Source organism: Muntiacus reevesi, chromosome 2 (genome assembly GCF_963930625.1).
Source record: "Muntiacus reevesi chromosome 2, mMunRee1.1, whole genome shotgun sequence".
Lineage (NCBI taxonomy): Eukaryota > Metazoa > Chordata > Mammalia > Artiodactyla > Cervidae > Muntiacus > Muntiacus reevesi.
This window is the reverse complement of record NC_089250.1, coordinates 31365928-31391048: the sequence shown is the minus strand read 5'-3', so window position 1 is coordinate 31391048 and position 25121 is coordinate 31365928. Positions and strand designations below refer to the sequence as shown.

At 36.0% G+C, this 25121-nt stretch overlaps 1 protein-coding gene across 3 annotated transcripts in view; it reads right to left on the bottom strand.

The window, feature by feature from the left end:
* The window catches only part of STAM (signal transducing adaptor molecule), an 84884-nt gene that overhangs the window by 22612 nt on the left and 37151 nt on the right, over nucleotides 1-25121 (bottom strand). For all 3 annotated transcript variants that reach the window (XM_065921184.1, XM_065921185.1, XM_065921183.1), the window contains 6 exons: nucleotides 11417-11492; nucleotides 11240-11335; nucleotides 9613-9759; nucleotides 5272-5362; nucleotides 3222-3414; nucleotides 1641-1735 (listed from right to left, as the gene is read on the bottom strand). In XM_065921184.1, coding sequence (XP_065777256.1) covers nucleotides 1641-1735; nucleotides 3222-3414; nucleotides 5272-5362; nucleotides 9613-9759; nucleotides 11240-11335; nucleotides 11417-11492 — 698 coding nt within the window. The remainder of the gene's footprint in view (nucleotides 1-1640; nucleotides 1736-3221; nucleotides 3415-5271; nucleotides 5363-9612; nucleotides 9760-11239; nucleotides 11336-11416; nucleotides 11493-25121) is intronic.

The following is a 25121-nucleotide window of genomic DNA, read 5'->3' as shown; positions in this document are numbered from 1 at the left end:
TCACAAAATCTTACTGCCTCTCCAAAATGTAAACAAGCTAAGTAACTCAGGCATTTCTAATGATACATTAAGTGAAGTGGACCTCTATTTCCTCACATTGATCTACAAGGATCTTGCTAACACTCCTTTTTCAAACTTGAGAACTATAACTCCATTACATAAATTCTGATGCTCTCTTTTAGGTGGTCCAGAGTGAAACACATGAAAATAGCTAGAAAATTCACTTTAAGGCTACTTTGGTATGTGACAAGGAAGAAGGTATCTTTATCCACATGACATATTGGATCTCATCTGGAATGGACATTCAAGACAATTCTATCCAACAACTAACTCAACATAAACAAACAAAAACAAAACAAAATCACAGATAAAAAGAAAAACAAACAAAAAAACCTCACAGCAAAATACAGAAAAGTTCACCATCATCAGGTGAGGTTAAAAAATGGTCACATTATGCACTGCCATTTAAACTAGGTTCTACAACTTGTTCTTCAGTTTAATAAAAAAAGAACTTCATAAAGGAACGGGTATCTGAATCTGTCTGTATTAAAGTGATATAAGACATCCTGACAATAACTAGGAGACGGCACTGTTTTATCCAGGATCTGTGATGTATGCTATTAAAGCCTTCTCTTGAAAGAGAAGCATTTCTGTATTTTCAAAGAAAAGTGTATCTTTACTAATACATAGACACTTATATATCATTTATTGTATAAACATTTATACAGTCTGTATTCTGGATAAGACTCAGTACCAAGTACTGCTGGAAATAAAACAACTAAGACAAAGATCTTTTCTTAAAATTCTCGTAAACTGAAAAAGACCAAAGCAAATGGTGACTTATAACTCTCTTTGATCTCTTCTATCTGGCATTACAGAAAGACAAGCTGAGCTGAGACATTTTGCCAAGATAACTAACATACAAAAATCCCTTAAAACTCAAAACATTTCAGTCACTAATAGAAACCTTTCTAGATGAGAACATATTTCTGTTTCCTTAAACAGAGGAAGAATATGACTTACTCCTGATGATTCCAACTTATCATCAGGAAGATTCATCACAGTATTTTATGGATATAAAGTGACCCACCTACCAACATTTCAATAGGCTACTGGCAGTTGACATTTCCTGCAATGATTATGCCTGCCCGTAATACCACTTTTCCTCCTTGGCCCACTTTTTAGTTTCTCCTTGTCAGCAAAGCTTTGGAAATCAGAAAGTACTGACATGGTTAGGTATGACTGCTTCTGAATATCTGACATTAAGTGTAGGAAAGCCATTAAGTTGCTTAGAGGTCACTGCTTTCAAGTTTGAGGCTGGGGAATGAGCTAACCTTAGAACCCAAAGAAATCTCCAGAAGGTTATACCGCATTTGTCACACTACTGTCAACTGATGATACCAACAACACAAGATTAAATTCTACAACACTTCTTAATCTGCACTTCTGCAATGACATATAAGTACACAAACACACTTTTTCTTTTCCTAAATAAAAGTCTACAGCCTGATAAACTGATAGGAGAACTGCATTTTTAATAAACACCTTGGAGGCTCCAACATTTGAGAATTCTTGCTCCAGAAAGCTGAATTTTAGAAAATTAAGGATTACTGTCCAGTAACAGACCAGAAAATACTTACTCATTTCAGGCTCAACAGTGAGATCTGCAGTCACAAAATTCGAGGGGAAGAGCCCCATGCCTTGATGGGTTTCCCCTTTCCACCAGTTGGGGTCACTAAGAGGAACAAAAAAAGGAAAGCTTTACTATAACAGAGAATTCTTATTTTTATTTATCTTTACCTTTTATGGTGTTTAACTTATATCTTTACCAGATGTGAAGCCCACAAGAATCCACCGAAGGAGGAAATGGATGTAGCATTATTACAAACACAAGATGAGGTCTCAGAGAAGACATGAGATTCTAAACACAGTTCTTTTTCATATTTTGGAAAGCTGGTAAATGCTCTGAGGATCTAATATAAGGCTCTGAACTCTCTCTCCTGCAAAAGACAGATCCCCAGACTTCACTGTCAACTTCAGGACTTCTCTGGTGGCCCAGTGGTTAAGAATCTGCCTGCCAATGCAGGGGACATGGTTTCAATCCCTGGTCCAGGGCAACTAAGTCCACAAGCTGCACTACTGAAGCCCGAGCTCTAGAGCCCACGCTCCACAAGAAAAGCCACCACAATGAAAAGCCCACCCACCGCAACTACAGTAGCCTGACCCTGCTCGTTGCAACTAGAGAAAGCCCATGCGCAGCAATGAAGACCCAGGACAGCCACAAATAAAAAATAAACATTTTTTAAAAAAACTGTCAACTTCAGGTGGTTCATAAGCTCCAGCCTAAGAATCTTCTGTAACAAGATAGATGGTAGACTCTGAATCCAGACCTCCATTTCTAAATCAGTGTTCTTTGCAGCACATATTACCATATTGTCCACCCATAAGAGAACACACATGATACTAACATCCCTATGAGCACAAAACATTCACAAGGAACACAATCCCCAGTGCATCCCCATGCTCACCACTGGATCCCCAGGGCCTATGATAAGGAAAGCTAGCCAGCACTCAAGAAATATTTTTTGAATGAATGAATGATCAAGGTTTCATGCAACTTCCAAATAACCAGCGCAAACTACTTCACTTTCTTTCACTCAAGAAAACATGTTAGTATGCAAGTGTGATACTACAGGAATAATCTTAGATCTATTTGAACTGATCTTCAAAAACCACTTGCAATAAATTTTAGCACTTCATTATGAATAACAATCACCAGTAGTTATTTTCAAGTAAACATAAAACTGTAGTAAAAACAGAGATGCACTGTATCATCTCTCTGATGATATAAATTAATTCAATATATTATATTATTCTTATAAACTCCATAAATGCATATATATTTACTGTATTTTCTAAAATCTTAACTTTTTTACTAATTTAACAGTGTATAGTATTAGATAGAACCAAAAATGAACAGAGTAAACTAGGCCTCCAAAACAAATAAAAAGCATTTAAGCGATTGATGAGAAAAAAATTAAACCATAAAACACAAATCCAGACAGTATGACACAAGCAAGGCAACCAACTATCCTACAGAGAAAATACCTGAGTCAATATTTGATCTTATTATGTTTGATAAGGCAGTCAGCAGGAATAAATGAAACACAGAATGTATCATGTATCTTCAAGTGAATATTCAACATAACAGTAACCATCACCTGTCATCAAGAACTGTAATAATCTCTCCAGCTTTAAAAGTCAGTTCATTATCTTCAGCAGCTTCAAAGTCGTATATAGCACGAACTTTCCGGCCTTCATGTTGATGGTTAGTTAAGAGGTTGGATGTGCTTGGATACAAAGTGGAAAGGGTGGTTGACTGCTGCCTTTGTTCCTTCAAGGATAACTCAATGGCTGGAAAATAATGGGTTTTAAAAAAAAGACCCAAAACGTTAATACACCCAACAATCCTAAGAAGTACAAAAAAGATAACTGAGGGTAAAAAGTATTCTTCTTTCAATAATGTAGTGGGAAGCTAGAACATATCCTGATATAATAATAGTGAACAAAAATAATGACATCAATTGTATTCATTCGTTCACACCTAAAAGTTTAAAAAAGAAATAAGCTAATGAAACAACTGAAGAGCATGATAGCCTTTTTTACTGAACAGGTACAATTTAAAATATTCTTGGTAATAAAGTGTTATAAACTCAAATCTGTTTTTTTTAATTTAACTACAGATATTTTATATTTTCTTTCATCTTCTCATTGTATTTCTATAGCTTAAGTTTACCAAATAATAATCAAAATCACTTTGGAAGTCAAAAGTCCCAAGCCAGAGTCCTTCACTGGGGGCTCATTAAACAGAAGTCTCAAAGATAGCATTTGAGAGCCTGTGTTTTACTGTTCCAAAGGCCATTCTCAGGTAAGCAGTCTAAGAACTGGAATTTGGAAACAAATGCAGTAAAGTATCACCGAACTAACACCCCAAATAAATCTTAAATGTGTCTGCTCTATCTCCTCCCCAGTGCAGGCCATCACCACGTCACTCAGGCTTTGTAATATAATCTTCATAAATTGACTATGCCACTTTCAATTCAACACATAACCCCTTCTTCCCTGCCACCTCTGTTCCAAATGAATAAAAGGTCAGATGAGAAAATAAAACTTAAAAATCAACGTAAGAAAAAATAGGAAATCAGGATTCTGGGAGAGAGGGAAATATCTTAAGACATAAAAAAAAAAAATTGTAAAAGAAAAGCAAAAATTTTGAATACATCAAAATTTAAAACTTGTTTAATACAACATGCCATTATCAAAGTTAAACTATAAGCCAAAACCCAAAAGTAAACATCTACAATAGATATAACAGGCAAATGCTGATATCCAAAATAAAAACTTTGTATACAGCACTACTAGGAAAAAAACATAGAAAAAGAGACAATCAAAACAGTTAATAAACATACAAAAAAGGACTGAACCTCACTAGTAATCAAGAAAATAAAAATTAAAATAATTAGGTATCATTTCAAACCCATCAGATACACAGAAATTACTCTGACAACACCAAATGTCATCGTGAGACTAGAAATAATAAGTGGATAATAAGAGCTTTCATACACTGTGGATGGGAAAGGACCACAACTACTTAGCAAAGTTGAAGATGTACCCACCCCATAAGCCAACCATACCACAAAACGATCTTTCACACGCGCACACACACACACTGAAGAACATGAAAAAGGATACTCAATGCTGCATATGTGTTATAGTAAAAGAAATCAGAAAATCCAGATGTCCATCAGTAGGAAGGAAGATAGGCTATACCAGGTGTTTATTAGAACCTAAAGTAGGTGCTAATACTGGAATATTATACAGCCGTTAAAACAAATGAATGACATAAATACCTCAGTACGAACAGATCTCAAACATCACATGAAAAAAACAAGTTGCAGATGGTACCTAGAGTACAGTACTAATGAAAAAAGAATTTGCTGGAAACAAAAAAGTATTTGGTATAATTTATGGATACACAGATAATATAGTAAAAATATTACAGAAAAAAGACTGAACAGACATACACGACAGTAGCTGCCTTGGAAGAGGAGAGGAAAGACGTGATACTGAAGAGAGGAACAGAGGAGAACAAAGCAGATTTCAGCTTTGGCTATGAACTCCTATTTCCTTTATTTTTAAACATCTCAGGGGGCAAAAATATCAAGGAAGAGACCTATCATCTTCCCAGGGTCAGGGACTTAAAAAATGTACCTTTTGCTAAATCTTCCTCTTCTTTTTTGTTAGCCGCAGTACCAGGATCCTTGGCTACCAGAGCTGGGCTTGCTTTCGCTTGCTCTGCAGCCTAAAACAGAAAAAAGAAGTGATATCTGAAAGCTGTTCTCAAATTTTCCTACTCCAATTAATCTAAGAACTCACAAGATCCCTCCTTGAATCAATCCACCAGACTTCTGAATATGAAAGAAATCCAAGGGGAAGAAGTCTCCACTTTGACAGAAGACAGAGCTGAGGCAGGACTGCAGAAAACAGACTGAGCGTTCATTTCTTAGGGATGACAGAGCAACCACACTTTGCCAGGTGTGAGTGAAAAGGTGACACTAGAGGCAGACAGTATGCAAACCAGCAAACAGAGGTTAGATGAGATCTCAACATTTCTGGAAAATTTTACAACCAGAAAACAGGGTGCGAGGGGAAAGGAGATGACTACTTTAAAAATAAGTAGTTTTTAAAACATCTAGACAAGAGTTGTATTTTGTTGTTTCCTTCCAGCTCAGAAGTCAGGAATCCAGGTTTCTATATAATAACATAAATGCTCATAAGATTATACTATTTTCTAAACTGAAATACTAGTAGTCAATGTTGACAGTATATTATTGTTCATCTTAAACTATTTTGTAAATAAAGTAGAGGACAAATAAACAAACACACACACTGATTCATGCTTATAGAAGTACAAAGCTTCCAAAGCCTTAATGACTGCTTACTTTTTGTGTGACCATCAAGGAGAGTTAGACTCCAGTCTCGTTCTTCAACCATTCTATCATTTACCAGAACTGCTAGCATGCGCAGGCACACACACACACACACACACACACGCATGCACACACACTTTTGACGCCTGTGACACACACTTGCTTCTACTCATAACGTCTTCCCCTCTAGCTCCTTTTACTACATCCACATTTTTTCCTACTAAGTTTCAACCCACAAGTCAGGGAACAGCTAAAATATCACTTTCTCAGTGAAACATTCCTAAACCCTCTAAGTAAGCATTCCCTTCTCTGTATTCCTCTGATTTTCAACAAGGTCCTATGACATGGGCAGTTAAGAAGGCAGGCTGTGGAGTCAAGCCAATGTGGTGTACGTCCCAGATGTACCACATTCTAATGCATGAACCTGGAGCCCATAAGCCTCCTTGTGTCTCAAGTTCCTCCTCTACAGAATGAGGCTGCTTACATGTCTATCCCCGTAACCAGGATGTGCGTTCCTTGTGGGTTGTTGTGGCAGGTTAGTCGCCAAGTCGTGTCCAACTCTTTGTGACCCCATGAATTGTAGCCCACCAGGCTCCCCTGTCCATTGGATTTTCCAGGCAAGAATACTGGAGTGGCTTGCCGTTTCCTTCTCCGGGGATCTTCTCCACCCAAATATCAAACCTGGGTCTCCTGCATTGTAAGCAGATCCTTCCACCAACTAAGCTACCATGGAGACTCCTTGAGGGTATACAGCCCTAAATATTGTAAGCCGTGATTGTTGACTAAATGAAAGGCAAAATATTCAACATTATAGCAAATACAGCCTTCACTTAATATATTTTATAATGTCAAACAAATGCACGAGGCATTTATTTTTAGAAAAGCTGATAAGAAAAGAGCTTTTGGACTCACTGAATAGAACATTAAGTATTTCCAATCTGACCCACCTCTAGTTGCAACCTTCCCTGGATAAAAATGTTTTAATTATCACACACCTCTTAACACTGAAGGTATGCTTCATCAGAGATAATCTTTTTCATTATATATACTTTTCCCCCCCACAATTTAGTGAATTTCACAAAATAGACATATAGATCTTTTGTGGTCTGTGAAGGGATCTCTACTGGTCAAGAAGGAAATGCAGAACTGAGCTATATTAAGCTCTACATTCCTGAACTGCTCTCTTTTCAAAGTTCCTTTCTATCATCAGGTTCCAAGTATAGCAACGCTACTTGTCTTATTAACCAGTCAAACGCAGTAGCAGGGCCAGCATCACTTCTCCCTCGAGGTCAAAAGTTAGTGCTATGAGAGAACCAAAGCAGCAAGAGTCAGGTGACTCAGACTGACTTTTCTTAATATTTTTACATTATTTTCTTCTGTACCTGGATGAAATAACATACTTAAAAAAAAATATCCTCATGTTTCCAGAGGTTTTTGTTAAATATGCTAACAAATATCTAGTCTGACTAAAATATAGTAAGCATAAGCAACTAAGTGGCTGTAAAACTGGTAGAGACTTCTGCAGTTGATTCCAGATGACATATTTTTTTTTTTAATTAAACAAGGAGCTCTTTACAAACAGGATTTTCAATAACAAACAAGCTCTTCAGAAACTACTATTTAAAAGAACAATAGAAAACACCATTCTACCTCATCATAGTTTATATGCATTTTACTCATTTCCTGTGGGTGAAACACAGCACCTGTAACAGAATGAGCTTTCACATACTTTATAACATCTACATGAAAAAAAGAAAAGTCACTTTCCTACTGCTAATCTACATCTTGAATCTTCTGAACAAGACAGGAATCCCATGTCTACACCCATCAGTACGTAAGCAGTCTTCCCAGTGTTCACTCCACTTCTTGTCCTTCAAATCCTAGTCCGGACAGACACATATCTACTAACCTCAATAGCAAACGGAAGGCAGGATCGTGTAGTGGAAAGAACACTGGACTGAGAGTTGGAAGGCCTGTTCCAGCTCTGTCAACCACTAGCTGTGGCCCTGGGCAAGTCACTTAACCATTCTGGGGTTCAGTACCCTCATCTGTAAAATGAGGGGATTAGATCAGAGATCACTAGAGTGGCTCCCACAACTACCTGAGACTTGAAGTTAACCCAGCAAAGCTATGGGTCCATCCGATCACTAACTCTTCTTCCTTCTCTTACAGGAGTGCAGTTTTCACTGGCACCGAAAGCTGTCCTTAAGAGCAGTGCTGCTCAGACTCCAGTGGGCACACAGTCATCGGGGATCTAGTTAAAATGGAGCTAATGAACCCACTGCATGGTGTGTTCCACACGACTGAGATGACAGTTCTAACAAGCTCCCGGGTGATGGTGACTACTGCCGGCCCACGAACCGCACCGTGAGCACCTCGCTCTAGAACAGGCTCAGGGCACACAAACTGACACCCCACTAAGTAGCTACACTCTTCCTTCTCCACAGTGAGTACCGCCTTTGGTGATTAAACGCTGCTTCTGCTGTCATGTTATTATACCGTGTCTTGGAATATTCTGCATAAAATTATTCCTTAACTACAGAGATTTAGAAACTATACTAAGAGTAGTAAAAACGAGCTATCAATTATGAATGACTACTTCTCAAGACATAATTTATCACTGTAAAATTAGTCATAAGCTAAATTTTTTTTCAAGTAAGAAGAAAAATATTCTTTTCTTCTTTCATTTCCAAAACATATTTCTGGATCTTCACATCTCAAGAGTACTTTTATAAATCAGAAATGCCTTAAGAAGAAAGTCTAGATGAATCACTTCATAATTCCCTTGAAACGGCCAAAACCCTGAATGCAAGCCCTTCACAACTAAGCATTTCCCAATCGTGTTTTCACACCACTCATTACATTTCAGCCCAAGCGGTATAGTGGGGCAAGACAATACAGTAAGTTACCAGACATTTTAAGCCTGCTTCGTCAAGTGGGCATCCTAAATAATGGTTACCCACAAAAGAAAAAGAATAAAAACATCCCCTTTCATTTTTTTTTTCCTATATGACATAAGTTAGAGATTGAGCCCATTACATAAATAATTTTTTTAAGGCAAATTAAGCTTTTCAGTCAATCATATTTATTAGGAAGAAGAAAGAAGACTTCTGTGCTGGTCAGTTCTTATTAACGGGAAAGATGTTTGTGTTTCTCCTCCTAATGATCCCTTTATATCTCCCTCCCATTTTAATACAGGTGTTCATAAATTTCATAGTCCAAATAACCTCTAAACACATCCTTAAATTTTAAGGAAACATTATTTTAGAGCTGTCATTCTTTGTAGATAAAATTACAGCATGAAGAACATTTAACAAGAATGTCAATACTAACTAACAAAGCAATTTGCTCTGTATCATTAAAATTATATTTTAAAAAAATCTTAAATAACAAAACAGTTAATTCATTTAAAAAGAAGAAACAGTGGGGAAATGGAAGTTGGAAAACATTAGCAACCCACTATATATTCTTTTTGGCACCTTTATATGCAAGATTATAATTATTAATAAAATTCCTCTGGAGTATAAACAACTACCTGGGTTTGGAAGAAAAAAAGAAAACCTCAAATAAACACGGTTAACTTTAGAAACAAATGTAGCACACACAAATGTCTATAAAATACCTGAGAGCCAATAGCTGGAAACGTAACACCCTGTTCCTTCAGATTCTTAATCATTGCTGATATTAGACTAAGCTGTGGATCATTCTTGAATTCATCTGTCCATTCAACCATAAGAGCCTTCAATTTTTCACACACTTTAGGATGACCCTGAAAAATAGAGAAAAAAATTTAACAAAAAAGCACTTTCTGTTTAATGATTTAATACAGTAATTCAGATCTCTTTTTAAATCATAAATTATCCCTAGCTATAGGTGACACATAAGAAAACACAGATGGTTACTAGAAATAAGCCAGTTTTATTTTCATATTATGGGAAAAAATAGATGATACCATCACATATGTCACATCAAACCAAAACATTAGATATAGAGTTACTTATTTTGGAGGTCAGAACGATAGGACTTTTCAGAGTATTTTACAACTAAGAGTATTTCAGGGTCTTTTACTAACTCATATTTTACTGCATATGAGGAAGACAGGAAAATCTATTTTCTTTTTTTCAGACCAATAAAAAAATAAGTTGGAAAAGAGAATAAATAGTACAGTTCTTTTATTCCTAATTCCTGATTTTTAATATGCATGACTGTGTTTTCCTCCAATTACTTAAATCTGAGCCCTGGCCTGAGGCCCACTACTGTCCATATTCCTAGAAACTTAATTTCTTCAGAACAGCACCTCCCTCTTAAATATAAAACCATTAAGTTCACTACAAAATATCTGTAAAATAAAGTGAAGTTCTTTCTCCTATATGCAACTGCTTGCCTTTCAATGCAGTTGTTTATATTACTAAGTACTGAGTACACATCAATTAAAGAAAATATTATATTAGAATCTCTTCATAAATAGCTGTACATTTTGAATGGACATTCAAGACATCAAAAGAATAGTAAAGAATTAGTAAAAAAAAAAAAAAAAAGAAAACTAAATACAATATAACTAAATAACTGAATAAAGTAGCACAGGAGAAAATTATCACATAACCGTAATGTATTAAAAGAAGTCCAGAATTTTAAATTATCTCACTTCTTTACTGTTTCATACTAAAATTTGGAAATGCTCATTTTTCAAAAAAAAAACCATGAAGCATTTTCTCTTTTAACATTAAAAATAATTTTTCTTAATAATTACTCCACCCACCACCAAGAAAGGCCAGAGATAACTACATGAATTTTTATGACTGCATGAATTTTTACTGGGAAAACTTACATATTATTTAGTAATTAATTTTTAAAATTCCTTCAACTGCTGGATTTGAATCCTTTACATTTTGTTAAGCAGATAATCTCTGTGCCCAAAGTAAACTGGTACCTTTTAATCGGACAGAAAAATGCACATATTTTTCATCAGAAGAAAGGAATGATGAAGAAAAAAGGTTAAATGTATCCTAATTTGGCTTCACCAAAACCAACTCTTCGAGTTATATAAATACGTAGTCTCCTCGGCAAACCTAACATGGACTTATACATGGGATAGACATATCCTAGAAAGAGCTAAAAAAACAAAAACAAAAAAACACAGACTAGTCCTTTGTGATTTAAAAAGGTGAAGAACTGAACAATAAAATACACGTAAAATGCATGAAGAAAGAAGACAGTCTTAATTCATTTCTGGAAATAATGTTCTTTACCTTGTTTAATACGTTGCTTACTTCACTAGCAAAATCTCTCGAACATACTTCTAAGTGAAAAATCTTGCCACAGTTTGAAACACATGCTCCTAGAAGCTAAAAGGATAAAATCGGAAGTTAAAAGGGCTTGATTTTGGCAGACAATTTTGCTGTAGATCTTAAAACAAAATCACTCACGGTGAGAGCCTGCATAGCCACATGAGGATCTTTATGGTTTACCCTCCTCATAATAGACCGAAGACAATCTTTAGGTCTAAAAAAATGAAAAGTGTAACAATTAGTTGTATATTTCACTTCCCCCTCCCACCTTAACTATAAAAGGCAATAAGTTGTGATACAAAATGGGAGAACCTGGTAGAGAATTTTAATTTTTATTAATGACACAACTGAAAAACTGTACACTAAAAGGTTCCTTCAAATTTTTCAACTTAGCAATCATAGACTAGGCACTTGGGGCTAATTCTGGTTGGAAGGTTTTGAAAATAAAATGACAGATCAAGAGTTTTACTACTAGTCATGACAGAGTAAGTGGAACTCCTGTTGTAAATAATCAGAAAACTGGAAAAATATATTTAAAATACACTTGAGACGTTAGGCCACAGGTAGCACGGAATCTTGATCTGTAAGAAAGAATAGAAAATAGATAAACCAAACATTTGCTTCAGTTTTCTACACAGGGGCACTGCAGATACTGGAACAGGCTTTCTGTCTGCAGGCAGTTTCTGGATCTCAGTGCAGAGAAGGTGATCCCAGGAAGACAGCAGTGATCTCACTGAGTTGAGGGGACAGAAATCAGGATTTTAGCAGGCTAATTTCTGTACTTTTGAAAAGCATGTTGACAAACACAAAATTATCACTTCAAAGCATGACAGAGGCCAACTATAAAAAAGATTATCTGAATACTAAAACTGAAATCATTAAAAAATAATGATCCAAAGGTGATTCAGCACTATGAGTACTTTTTAGAAAATAATTCCCAATACTTACTTTACCACCAAGTTTTAAATGTATTGTTCATAAATCACATTAAAAAAAAAAAGAATCTAAACTGCAGGGACTTGTGGAAAGGAGGATGGAGAAAGACACTTTGAAATGGATCTTTTACTTTTTATTTCACTCATTTCTATACTGCTGAAACATTTTACCACAGCCAATTTTAAAAACCAAAGCAAAGACACATCTGACACCAAAGTATAGTTTGCTACGGCAACCATAAAAAGGATAATGCCAAACAGGAAAGTGAACTAGAATGTGCTTGAGTCCTGATAAACACTTCATATATGCTAACAAAGCAATATCTTTTTAGATACATTAAGCTAAAAAAATAATCCATTCAGAGTTGTATATAAAACTGGTGCTATTAAACAACAGAAGTAACCCACAAAACACTAGTATTAACTACCTCATTCTGTTCTGTGTTTTTTTAATTCATCTTTTCAGTATTTCCACAAGATTATAAGTAAAATACAGAAGTGAAACTGAAGAATATGTATACACATACCATTATTCAATCTTACTATGCAACAAAAAATTATGGCTGAAATAGTTTTCAAAAAGGCTTAAGAGTTATAAGTGATTTTATATGTATACTTATAGCTGATTCACACTGTTGAACTCAGCAGAAACACATTGTAAAGCAATTATCCTCCAATTAAAAAAAAAACATCCTATGAAAAATCATAAAAAAGAAAAGAAGAAAGAGTTATAAGTGAATTTAACTTATTCACTTAGTTAATTCACTTAGTTAATTCACAAAGGCATCCTCCGGTTATTATCCTCTCGATGATCAATGAACGTGGACTACAAACACAGCATCTGTACAATTTATCACCTATACGCGTGCCCCTCTGAGAGTGAAAGGCGGTGCTAACCAGGCATAATGTATGAACACAGTGAGACTACCCAAGGCAAACTGGATGTGTGGCCACCCCAGCCAAAATTATATTCATCCAAACATATCTTTTTATGCACAGATCTTGGACATGTAGTTCATATGAGAGTGAGGAAAAAAAGGCAGCACTTGCATCAAGTTGTGGCTTCTAACGTCTTTCCCTTAAATCCTAGGCCAGATAAGAAAACAGGCCTTTCACAAATGGACACGGCTGCCTCGGCATGTGTCAGCTCTAATGAACTAAAGCATCAAAGTCCGTTTCTTTATTCACAACATTACTCCAATCCACCTCAACACACTGCACTGTAGGCTTCAGAGAAAAGACAGCTTTAGGAGGGGGTCCCTGTCTACCCTCTCGCCCCACACCACTCTCATCATTTAGGTGCTATGCCTTCAACACGGCCGATGCTCAAGAAAGTCACTGAGCCAAATGGAACAAACGCTACTTTGCACTGTTGTACAATAATTAGTATTTTGAATAACTAAATAATCTTCACTATAAAGCTCTATTTGTTACCAACTTCTGCATCTTCCACTGAGTTTGCTTCCCGTGTGGAAAATGTACATGCTCTCACAAAATTTATTTCTGAAACTTGCATGGTAAGGGAAAAATGCACAATAAGAAGTGTGGCGAGGATGTGAAGGACAGGATGTGAAGAAAGAGACTGATGGTACATACAAGATGAAGTATTTTATAAAAATGCCTGCTAAGATAAAAATCTGCATGTGCCTTTAGAGGGGACTACCAACAGATTCCACCACCAATCAGTTAAATCCTGATGTCTCAAAACCCTTCCTCAAACCCCATTTTCGTATTTGAAAGCAATCTGTAAAACTCATCCACACTTTTCCTTACCCTGGAGTGGAAAAAACAAAAAGATAGGAGGGATCAAGGATACAGATGAGAACAAGGAAAGAACTCTCCCTCACCTTTTCAGGCCCCAAATAATGCTCTTAACTTAGATGTGATAAATGGCCAGAGTGTAATCACACCACTGTAAAATGTAAAGGAAGCATATTGTTCCCTGGGTTTCCAAGGTCAGGATATAAGACAAACATGGCGGTTAGTCAACTTTCCTTGCTAGGGAGTTCCTGTTGGAGCACATACCCTGCCATCTCTCAAGTAAGCGCCATGCGGGCAACTTCTCAATCACTGAAGCCAAACTGCTTGCACACCAAGCGAAGAAGACGGCTGGAATATGTAGGGCCATGTTTAAAACATGGATACTCTGGACAATCACACTCAGTGTGGGGAGACAGTCACACTCTGTAAGAGAAACGGGACCTGAAATTGTGAGACAGCACACAGAGTTCACTCAGTGGACAGCAGACCAAGTTTTCAGGGAAAATAAAATGGAGGGGGCTGTTCGGGAAGCCAAACATGCATACAATGCAATTCACAGGATCAAAGAAAACTAAAACTAATTTTGCAATCCTGCAATTCTCTTTTCAAAGAAAAATGAACTTTCAAATCTCTTTGAAGAGCCCTGAGTACATTTCCAAAATTGTCACATTATTTATAAATATCTCTCTACTTGTAGGTAGGTTGTTGTACAGTTATGACAGTTAAACAGCTCAACATTTGTCTCTGGTTATCAATTAGTGAGATTACCTGAAAAGATCTTTCCATTAATATATAAGGAGAAAGACAAAAATATTCAATGATATTGCTGGAAAAAAGAAGTCAAGATTTAAGAGATCTTACACTTTGTACAACTTTTTAAAAGTCTCTTATTTCAAATATGTCTCATCTCTACATCTCAGATGAAAAGTACTTTTGTACCATAAAGATATCGGGTTCAACTGTAATGAGATTTCATATGCTTGAGTAAATTATTACCATTCAAAGAGCAGTGAATTTAAATTCTAATTACTGCATCTATTACTAAACTAATGATTTCAGATCAATCAACTTTTCAAAATGAGAATACCACCTCTTTATTATTCCCCTCATGGGGCCTGACAGAAGAACAATAGGGCATTTCCCTTAAAGTATTGTAAATATAAAAGAAAAACAGTTTAAAAAAAAAGTAACAGTAATAACAATCCATAGTACAACTCACAAATGTGCTTGCATGGTTAACCTCTCATCACCTTTGAGGCAGGACTGAAAAGGTACAGAGCTACTAGCTGTGTGTTTCTAAATAGGGGCAGAAAAATTCTTGTGATGTAAGACTATCTGGTGTATCACATCTCTGGCCCCTGCCTAATCGATGTCAGTAGTAACCTCCTGTCACTGTGAGAACCAAAACCATTCCTAACAGAGCGACACCACGGGGCTGAGAACCACTGCTAGACCAAAGCGGCACTGTGATTCAGGAGAAAGAGATGCAAGGCCTGACAGACCTCATCTGTAAAAGGGGACTTCAACACTTCCTGTTCAGTATGTTATTACGTTTCTCCCAGAATCGTGCCAGGGACTTAGAGACACTCGATGTGAGTTCTAGGAAGCACACACGTGTCCTACTCTTCTACTGAGTTTTACTTCTACAGCTTTGGCTTTCAAAGCTATTTTAGAGTGATTTAAACTTTACATTTTCATTTTATATGCTATAAAAAGTACTTTACCACAAACTATAATTCAAGGATATTGTAGAGTGGAGAGTGAATATATGTATGCACACTTTTACAGGTCTTAGTACCTAGCAGGCATACACTAAAAGAGATGAGAACTCAAATCTTTACTGATCAAAGTGAAAAAAAAACTTAATTAACAGATAAGATAAACCTGCTTGGAATACTAAAGGGAATCTAATTTAGAGGATGACTTTCAATAGCATAAAGGCATTACATTAACAATAAAAGTTTAATATAAAATACAAAAGAAATCTGAATTGAAATGAATAACTGTATACTCAATGTCATATTCAAAGTGCTTATGTGATTTGTAACATACATTACATAAAACACAGTCTACACAGCACAAGGGGAAAAGTGCAAAACACTGAACAGAAATAATCAAATTCTCGATTCTGAGCTTATTAAATAGGTATTTCTTATGAGATGACCAATGGAAGATGAACACAGTATACAAATAACGTTATTTGGTTAGTGAAAGAACAAGTTCATGTTCCAGAAGGACTTCAGCAGAAACAATGAGGATTAACGGAAATGCAGGCAACACTCACTGAATTCTTAAACTTAGTATGATATTTGCGTTTCCCAGATCATTTAACACAGAAGTATATATCAGTCAAACAAAAACACAAGGTTATATCATGTATGGGAGAAAGAGGAATCACTAAAAACTTAATAAAATCAGTATGTCTTTATATACATTTGTTGTTGTTTTTCAATTGCTAGGTGGTATTCAACTCTTGCAACCCATGGACTGCAGCCCTCCAGGCTCCTCTGTCCATGGGATTTCCCAGGCAAGAATACTGGAGTGGGTTGCCACTTCCTTCTCCAGGGGATTATCCTGACCCAGGGATCGAACCTGTGCTTCCTGCACTGGCAGGCAGGTTCTTTTGCATCTGAACCACCTAAGAAGCCCATTTTATATACATTACTATGTGTAAAACAGCTAGTGGGAAGCTGCTCACAGCACAAGGAGCTCAGCTCAGTGCTCTATGAAGACCTGGAGGGTGGGATGAGCAGGGGAGGGAGGCCTCCGAGGAAGGGATGCACATATACACATACCTCACTCACTTCGCTGTACACAACACTGCAGAGCAATTTTAAACTCCAATTGAAAAAAAACTGGTACGTCTTACTTAGTTCATGATTTTGACTTTTAAATAACCATGCACCATAGGTATTTGAGGACTCAGCACAAAGAAGTGAGAAGAAACATAAAATTGGTAAAAATAACCTGAGTAAAGAAACCTGACTTCCAATTTCCCTCTACAACTTTCAGACAAGTCACATTAAAATCTCAGCGCTTTAGTTTCCTCATCTGTGAAATGATCTCGGGAGTCATGAGGACCCTGTAGATCCTGTTCTACTGAATACACGGTGGTTTAAAAAATCATGTAAAATACAAAAGGAAAATCATTGTCTGGGGCAAGTAAAGATGGAAATATCAGATCTAATCAGACCCACGTCCCACTGCCTGGTCAAGGTCTTGGCACCTACAGCTGTTGCCAATTTCTCCTGACTCATCATATCACTTTCCCCTTACAAATGGTGTACCTCTTCAGGGTACACCATTGTTATAATACAGTCTATTTTGAAAAAGGAAATTTCCCATCAAACCAGCAGTTACAGGCTTCACTTAAATAGCCGCAAAAAAGACAAAATGAGCTTCTCTAGTGGGTCAGTGGTAAAGAATTTGCCTGCCAATGCAGGGAACACAGGTTCAATCCCTGGGTCAGGAGGACCCTCTGAAGGGGAGCATGGCAACCCACTCCAGTATTCTTGCCTGGGAAATCCCATGGACAGAGAAGTCTGGTGGGCTACAGTCCATGGGGTTGCAAAAGAGTCAGACTAAACCTAGTGACTAAACAACAACAAAAGGATAAAATACCCTATTAAAAAACTTCACCAAAAATGAATGAGATTTGTTAACAGGAAAACGTTAAAACACTATTAAAAGATAGAAACAGAAAGATATGCTACATTCTCAGACTGGAAAATTTTAATATCAAAAATCTATTCATTTAAAACTAAGCCCATTTAAAAAAAAATAGTTCTGTTCATAAACTAGCCAAGCCAATCCAAAAGTTTATGTAAGGACAGTAGAAAGGGACAAGAATATTAAGAAACTGTAAAAAAAAAAAAAAAAAATAAGAAAACCAGCCCTGACAAGTATTAAAATGTATTATAAGGTTTTAATAATTAAAACCACATGGTAGCAGCACATGAATAGATACATGCCAATGAGACAAAAGAGAATTAAAAAAAAATTCAAATACATAAAGCAATGTAATATATAAAAATAGTATTTCAAATCAGAAAGGACAAAGATCATCCAATAAATAGTGCTGAAATTTTGAGGTAGCCAAACAGAAAAGAATAAATTTAGAGCCATACCTCAAACTACATAATAAATTCCAAATAGATCAAAGACTTAAATGTAAAAAATGAAATCACAACTACAAGAGACTTTGGAAGACAGTTTGCCAGTTTCCTAGAAAAGCTATGTACAGTCCTATCATACAGTGCAGCAAGCATGCTCTTTGGTATTTACCCAGTTTTTAAAAATCTATGTTCATACAAACAAACAAAAAACCTGCCCATGCTTTCACAGCAGTTGTATTCACAATCACCAAAAACTGGAAGCAATCAAGATATCCTTCAACAGGTGAATGTACAAACAAACTATAATACATTCAGGTGAGGAAACATTATTCAGAAATAAAGAGAAATGAGCCAGCAAGCCATGAAAAAACATAGATGATGCTTAAATGCATTTTGCTAAGTAAAAGAAGCCAGTCTGAAAAGGCTATACATATTATATGCTCCTAATTGTACATTTTGGAAAATGGGAAATTACAGAAATAGTAAAAAATAATAATAATAATAAAAATTGGTGGTTGCCAGAGGTTGAGAGAGAAAGGGGAAGGATGAATAGGGGGAACACAGGACATTTTAAGGTTGGTGAAGCTACTCTGTGGTGATCCTGTAACAATGGTGTATGTCATTATGGACTTGTCAAAATCCATAAAACTGTACCGTATAGAGTAAGCCTTAATATTTACTACAGACATTGGTTAATCCACGGACAGAGGAGCCTGGAGGGCTACCATCTATGTGGTCGAAAGAGTCAGACATGACTTAGCGACTAAACCACCACCACTACCACCACCACATTGAATCATTCCTTATAATATATACCACACTAATGCAAGATGTTAATAATAGAGGAAACTATATATGGGGGGGGGGGTGGGTTATGGAATTCTTTGTACTATTGGCTCAATTATTTTGTAAATCTAAAATTCTATTTTAAAAAACAAAGTACATTAATCATAAAACAAAAACTGAAACTATAAAGAAAACATGAGATAGTTCTACTAAAACCTTAAAGAAGGGAAGTCTATAACTCAAAATTCTAAAATCCAGAAAACTGATAAATTCAGCTATATAAAAATCAAAAACTTCTAAATGGGAAAAAAAAAGTCAAATGAATAATGGAAAAAATATATACATGATTCATATAACAGATGAGGTATGTATAAAGTCCCTAACACAGATAATAAACAGTCAATAAATGAAAGACTTCAAGACCTAAGGCCCGTCAACTGAGGGTATGACTGTCACAAAACAAACACTGGAAGAGATCTGTTTCTTGACCTGAAGCTGCCCTTCTAATCTGAAGACGTCTAGGTCAGAGATTACTTTTCCCTTAAAAAAAAAAAAAAATCAAGACATATGCTATCAACCTCTAGTTAAAGCCCAAAGATAGTCAAAGTCCAGGTCCAGGAAAGGACAACATAAAGCCAATGAAAAATATTTTTAACAAACTCTTTCCCAAAGGCTTATATTCATATTTTTCACAAAATGTCAACGACTTATCATTTTCTTCTTCTAATTTTATGTGAATAAATCAAAAGACTTCCTATCTAAATAGATCCCTTAGCCAAGTACAGAGAAAAGTTTATCATGTTTTCCACTCTCAGTTAACTGTATTTTTGTCGAAGCAAAGATAGTTAAGAAATAAAATAGCACAAATTAATCTGGATGTCAATTACAGAATATTAATTTTTTATTGTGGATAATCAATACTTACTCTCACATCTATTTCTTTATATATGAAGTTATAAACAAATCAATCAAAACTAACAGACGAAAGCTATTTATTATGTGAAGACACATTAAAGAAAACTGCTACTATTATTCTGAAAATTCTCTTGATTTTGAACAGAGACTTTTCAGTCTATCATATGACCTCACTGGCTAAGTATTTTTCAGGACTTACTCAGACACTGGAACTGAACACTAAACATCATGTGAATATCATACAAAGTCAGAAAAAAAAATTTCATAATTTTTTTTTAAGTTTTAAGTCCAGCATATTCAAACACTTCAGGGTGACAGGATATGTTAAGGAATTAAGTAATCACAAATGTAGAACAGTGAATATAATATGTTTATTGTCTATCAATGTGGGAAAATTATTTTTGTATTTGTATAAAGGAACAATAGAAAGATACAAAGGAAACAGAAGTGGTTACCTACAGAGGATGGGGGAGAGAAATAGGGACAGGAGTTATTTTGTCAATATTTACCTTTTTAAGTTATTTTAATGTTTGAGCCATGTGAGTATTTTTGAAACAAAAAAGTACATATTTCATATAAACATAAATATTTCTATAAATCAACAAACAAATACAAACATATGTGTGGTTCAAAGAGGAAGAATTAAGGAGGGTTTTCTGAAAGACTGCTGGAACCATGTTCCTGGGTCACAGTTCTCTGAGTAAATGAAATTTCACAATAATTGGCTCTTCATTTCCCCTTAAAACTTGAGAATATTTTCCAAATGACCACAATTCCAAAATAGTTTACAAGAAAGAATTTTTTTTCTTTTAAAAAGAGCCAAAGGATTTTAAAATATTATTTTCTTAGGGGATAAAGACTTTAATATAAGTTATTTTATTTAAATACTAAATAATTCTACAATATATTGCTGGTAACATATCATTTTGATTAAAATAAACAAATCTTACAAAAACAGAAACACTTTTCTTAAAGTTCCCTCCCCCTTCCCTAAATCCATCCTCTTAAATAGATCTGTACATTTCATAAAATTACAGATTAACTCCAAATAACAATTTTTTTTGACAATGCTTTTTTAAAAAAAAAACCTAGACTGTTGCCTAGTACACAAATAAGCTTATGAACTGCATACTTCAACCTGCCCTATCTACACCAGTCTCAGGAAAATTCATGCCCACGTTCCCTTTCACACCAGTGACATGCTTCAACCTTTTCTAAAGCATACCAGGTACCCAGAGTACTTCACTAACAATCTACAATACATATGCTCAATATTCGTATGCTACCATCAGCAATCCATACTAAACATATCTAGGTTCCTAGACAACACAAACCAGATCTCCATGAGTTTTCCATATACGTAATTATAAAATGATTAAAAAAAATTAAAACAAAACTGTAAATGGTTACCAGGTTCAAGAGAAGAGGGGAATGGTAAGTTGTTTGACAGGCAGAGTTCACCTGAGATGATGAAAAGTTCTGGAGATGGACAGCAGAGATGATCTCATAGTAATGTGAATGTACTGAATGTCACAAACTTAGATCAAAGAAAATGTTTTCATGTATAACAATACATTTGTCTTTATAATAACGCAGCCATAAAATTTTTTATTTTTGTTACTTTTTATGGAGAAAGGGACCTAGGAAGACAAAAGTGCTGAGGGCCCATGAAAATAAAAATGTGGCCTTATTTCCTACTATGTGCTTATTCCCTACTATGAAGTCATCAAGGCACAGCAAGAAGGTGAAAATACAACCAGATATGTATGTAAAACATCATTTTTAAAGAGAAATCACACACATAAACAAGCTTTGTGGGTCTGCATTTTTTGAACCCTAGTGAGACTACAATGGTATCTCAACTATTATATAGTCCTTTTCAAACAATTCTTTATTAACAAGAGCTAGAAAGAGATATCACGTTTACATAAACAAATAACTGCGTGAAAATTAACATAATGAGACTTTAAAGGAACCAGAGAGCAAGAACTATTAAGGAAGAAAAAATAAGTGAAAAGGGAAAAGGAAGAGAGAGGAAAGGAAAGAATCTTTAATAAAAAAACAAAAAGAACCACCCCTCTATTTAAATTAGCAAAGCTGAGAACACTTCCCAGGTAAATTTACAGATTTGGCACAATGTCAATTAAAATCTCCGAAGGGTAACAAAATATTAAAGAAAAATACTGAGAGAATGCCCTCTAAAGTAAATATGAAAAAGTTTAAAATGAGCATGTATCTAAACCTACAGATACTAGGTAACAACAAAATACAAATAAAACACAACTGTTTAAAGCAACAAATTAGTACAGTTTAAATACATATCTAGGTTCTTAGGCCACATAAACCTGACCTGAGGACAATATGGATGGAACCTTGAGGGCACTGCACTAACTGAATTAAGGCAGAGAAAGACAAACACTGGTATGCAAAATCTAATAAAATCAAACTCACAGAAACAGAACCGAGTGGTGGTTGCCATAAGGGTGGAGGGGTGGGCAAGGGGTGGGCAAAATGAGTAAAGTGGGCCAAAAGGTACAAACTTTCAGTTACAAGATAAGCTAAGTTATGAGGGTGTAATGAAGAGTGCAGAGAGTATAGTTACAATATTTGATTGTATGTTTGAAAGTTGCTGAGAGAGTACATCTTTTCACAGTTCTCATCACAAGAAAAAAAAAGGAAATAAAATTAACAAATTAGAGTTTCTAGTATAATAATGTTAGCTGCAGAAAAACAAATTGATCTCTTTAAATCCTCACAACGTATCATATGGGATTTATTTTTTAACTAGAAAAATATGGAACATTTCTAGTCATGAAAGGGAGTTTGTCTTTTCATTTCAAGCCACTAACCACATTATTATTAAAAACATCTACAAAATGAAGAACACCAAACTAAAGATAAAATGAAAACTGATGGGGTGAAGAGAGGAGGGGACTTTCCAACTTCAATGCTAGATAAAAGCTTTATCTCCAAAACACACAGGGATGGAGCTAGGTGGATACATCATCCTCAACAAACTGTCAGACAATATCACTTTAATCAAAAAGGAGCAGAGGCTTACCCCTTTATCTCCAAAACACACAGGGATGGAGCTAGGTGGATACATCATCCTCAACAAACTGTCAGACAATATCACTTTAATCAAAAAGGAGCAGAGGCTTACCCACTTATCCACGCCCCAGATACTATTATAAACACTTTGCGTGTAGTAACTAATCTCGCACTCACCATTAAACCCCTATGAAAAAGATATTGGTTTTATTTTCAAGTAGCAAACTAAAGTTACTCTGACCACCGGTGACAGCTAAGCAGTCAGAGCAGCGTCCCAGCCCAGGCATCTCGCCGCGGAGCCCATGCCCTCAACCACTAGGCTATTTGCTTTCCTCTGCATAACAAGCTACAAATCTACATCTACTGGACACATATAAATTACTATTACACAGGACAAATTTCAAACAAGAAAGGTTTTCACAGAGTGCTTTGAGGATTTAGATTTTCAGTCAATGGGATGAGGAAAGGCTTTATGGAAGAAATAATATCCACAGTGCGTCTGGAGGATATGAGACACCACTGAGACTGGAGATGAGAATATTCCCCACTGGAGGAACAGAGGGACCAAAAGCAATACAAAAGGCTGAAAAGCACAGGCAACTCAAATATTTGAGTTGAAAAGAATGTGTTGTTGCTGTTTAGTTACTGAGTCATGACCAACTCTTTTGCAACCCCATGGACTGTAGCCCACGAGGCTCCTCCATCCACGGGATTTCCCAGACAAGAATACTGGAGAGGGTTACCATTGCCTCCCCCAGGGGTCTTCCCCATCCAGGGATCAAAAGTGCATCTCCTGCACTGGCAGGCGGATTCTTTACCACTGAGCCACCAGGGAAGTCCGTTGAAAAGAAGAGTGAGTACAAAAGAAGTAAATGAAAAATAAATGATTCAGAGGCCTAAGGAGGTTTACTAGGCTTAATTCAGTGGAAGGTAGGGGAGTAACATGGTCAGAGTTGTCACATGGCAACTGGTTATAAGAACTGGACAGAAAAAGACAGAAGGAAATGACAGAAGGTTAATTCACTAGTCTAAGCATGGTGAAGGATGGCTCAAGTAAAGTTCAGTCAACAGAAATAGAGAAAAAGGAATAGATAAGCAACATGCAGCAGCTCCTCGAACTTCAATTAAATTAAGGAAGCAACCAGGCCGGAAAGAACAAGACTGAGGTTACTAAAATGCAAAGACAACAAAGAGGATGGATGAGGCCACACTTGGAGGCCACAACTTTGGGAGCCTGCCAGGAGGAGCACATTATAGGCGAGAAAGATCTCAAGCGAAGGGGCAGAAAGGCCTTAAAGACAAACTTTCCTGCCTAATCTGACCAAGTTCAGGACTTAACTAAGGAGACTCTATGACATCAACATCATGAGAGAGATCATGGATCAAAGTGACAGAATTCATTAAGAAACTAAATGCAGGGGTGAGCCTGAGGTTTTAAGCAGAAATGAGAATAACCTTGTCATTAACAGAGGTGAGGACAAAGGAGGGAATGTTAAGTCTAAAGCAAAAAGGGACATGAGTTCAGGGTTCTAGGTGGTGAGATTGGGGCTTATAACATGTGATATTCTGAAATTATGCTGCATCCATGGGAGTAGTGCTTAAGTACAGAATCATAGCTAAAAATATAGAAGTCACATAAAGATACTTGGAAGCTGTGAGAGAAAAAAAGAAAGAAAAAGTGCTGGGTAGGAAAAAAAAGGGTCAGAGAAAGTTTAAGGAACTACGTCTATTTAAAAGGGATCGAAGAAGAGCCTGAGAAGGCACCATCAGAGGGTTAATACTACAACCAGGAGAATCCAGTATCATTTAGCAGCATGATTTTACAGGGAAGTATGTAAATAAGACAGTGCTTGTGCGGCACAAAGAGATAAATGTGGCTACTCATAACTGGACGTTATTAGCCCAGGAATGGAGAAAACCATTACTCTGTATACGCCTTGTAAACCACTACTCAGTTAATCCCCTTGCCGCACTGTTTAGAAAGCCCTGTATTACCAAAAAGTCTGTAGGCCAAAAAGTTTAAAATTCTATTTCCCTAAACTGTCTCTTTCAGTATCAATGATTAGCTGAGTCGAACGTGCAGATGTGACAAAGAAGAAAAGAACACAGAAATAACCAAAAAACTTGGTATCTGAGAAATCAGTGATGACTTTAAATATCAGTGGGAAAAGAAACAACCTAAATATCCATCAACAGATGAGTGCATAAAGACTGGTGTGTATATAACGGAATATTACTTGGCCCCCAAAAAGAATAAAATAATGCCACTTGCAGCAACAT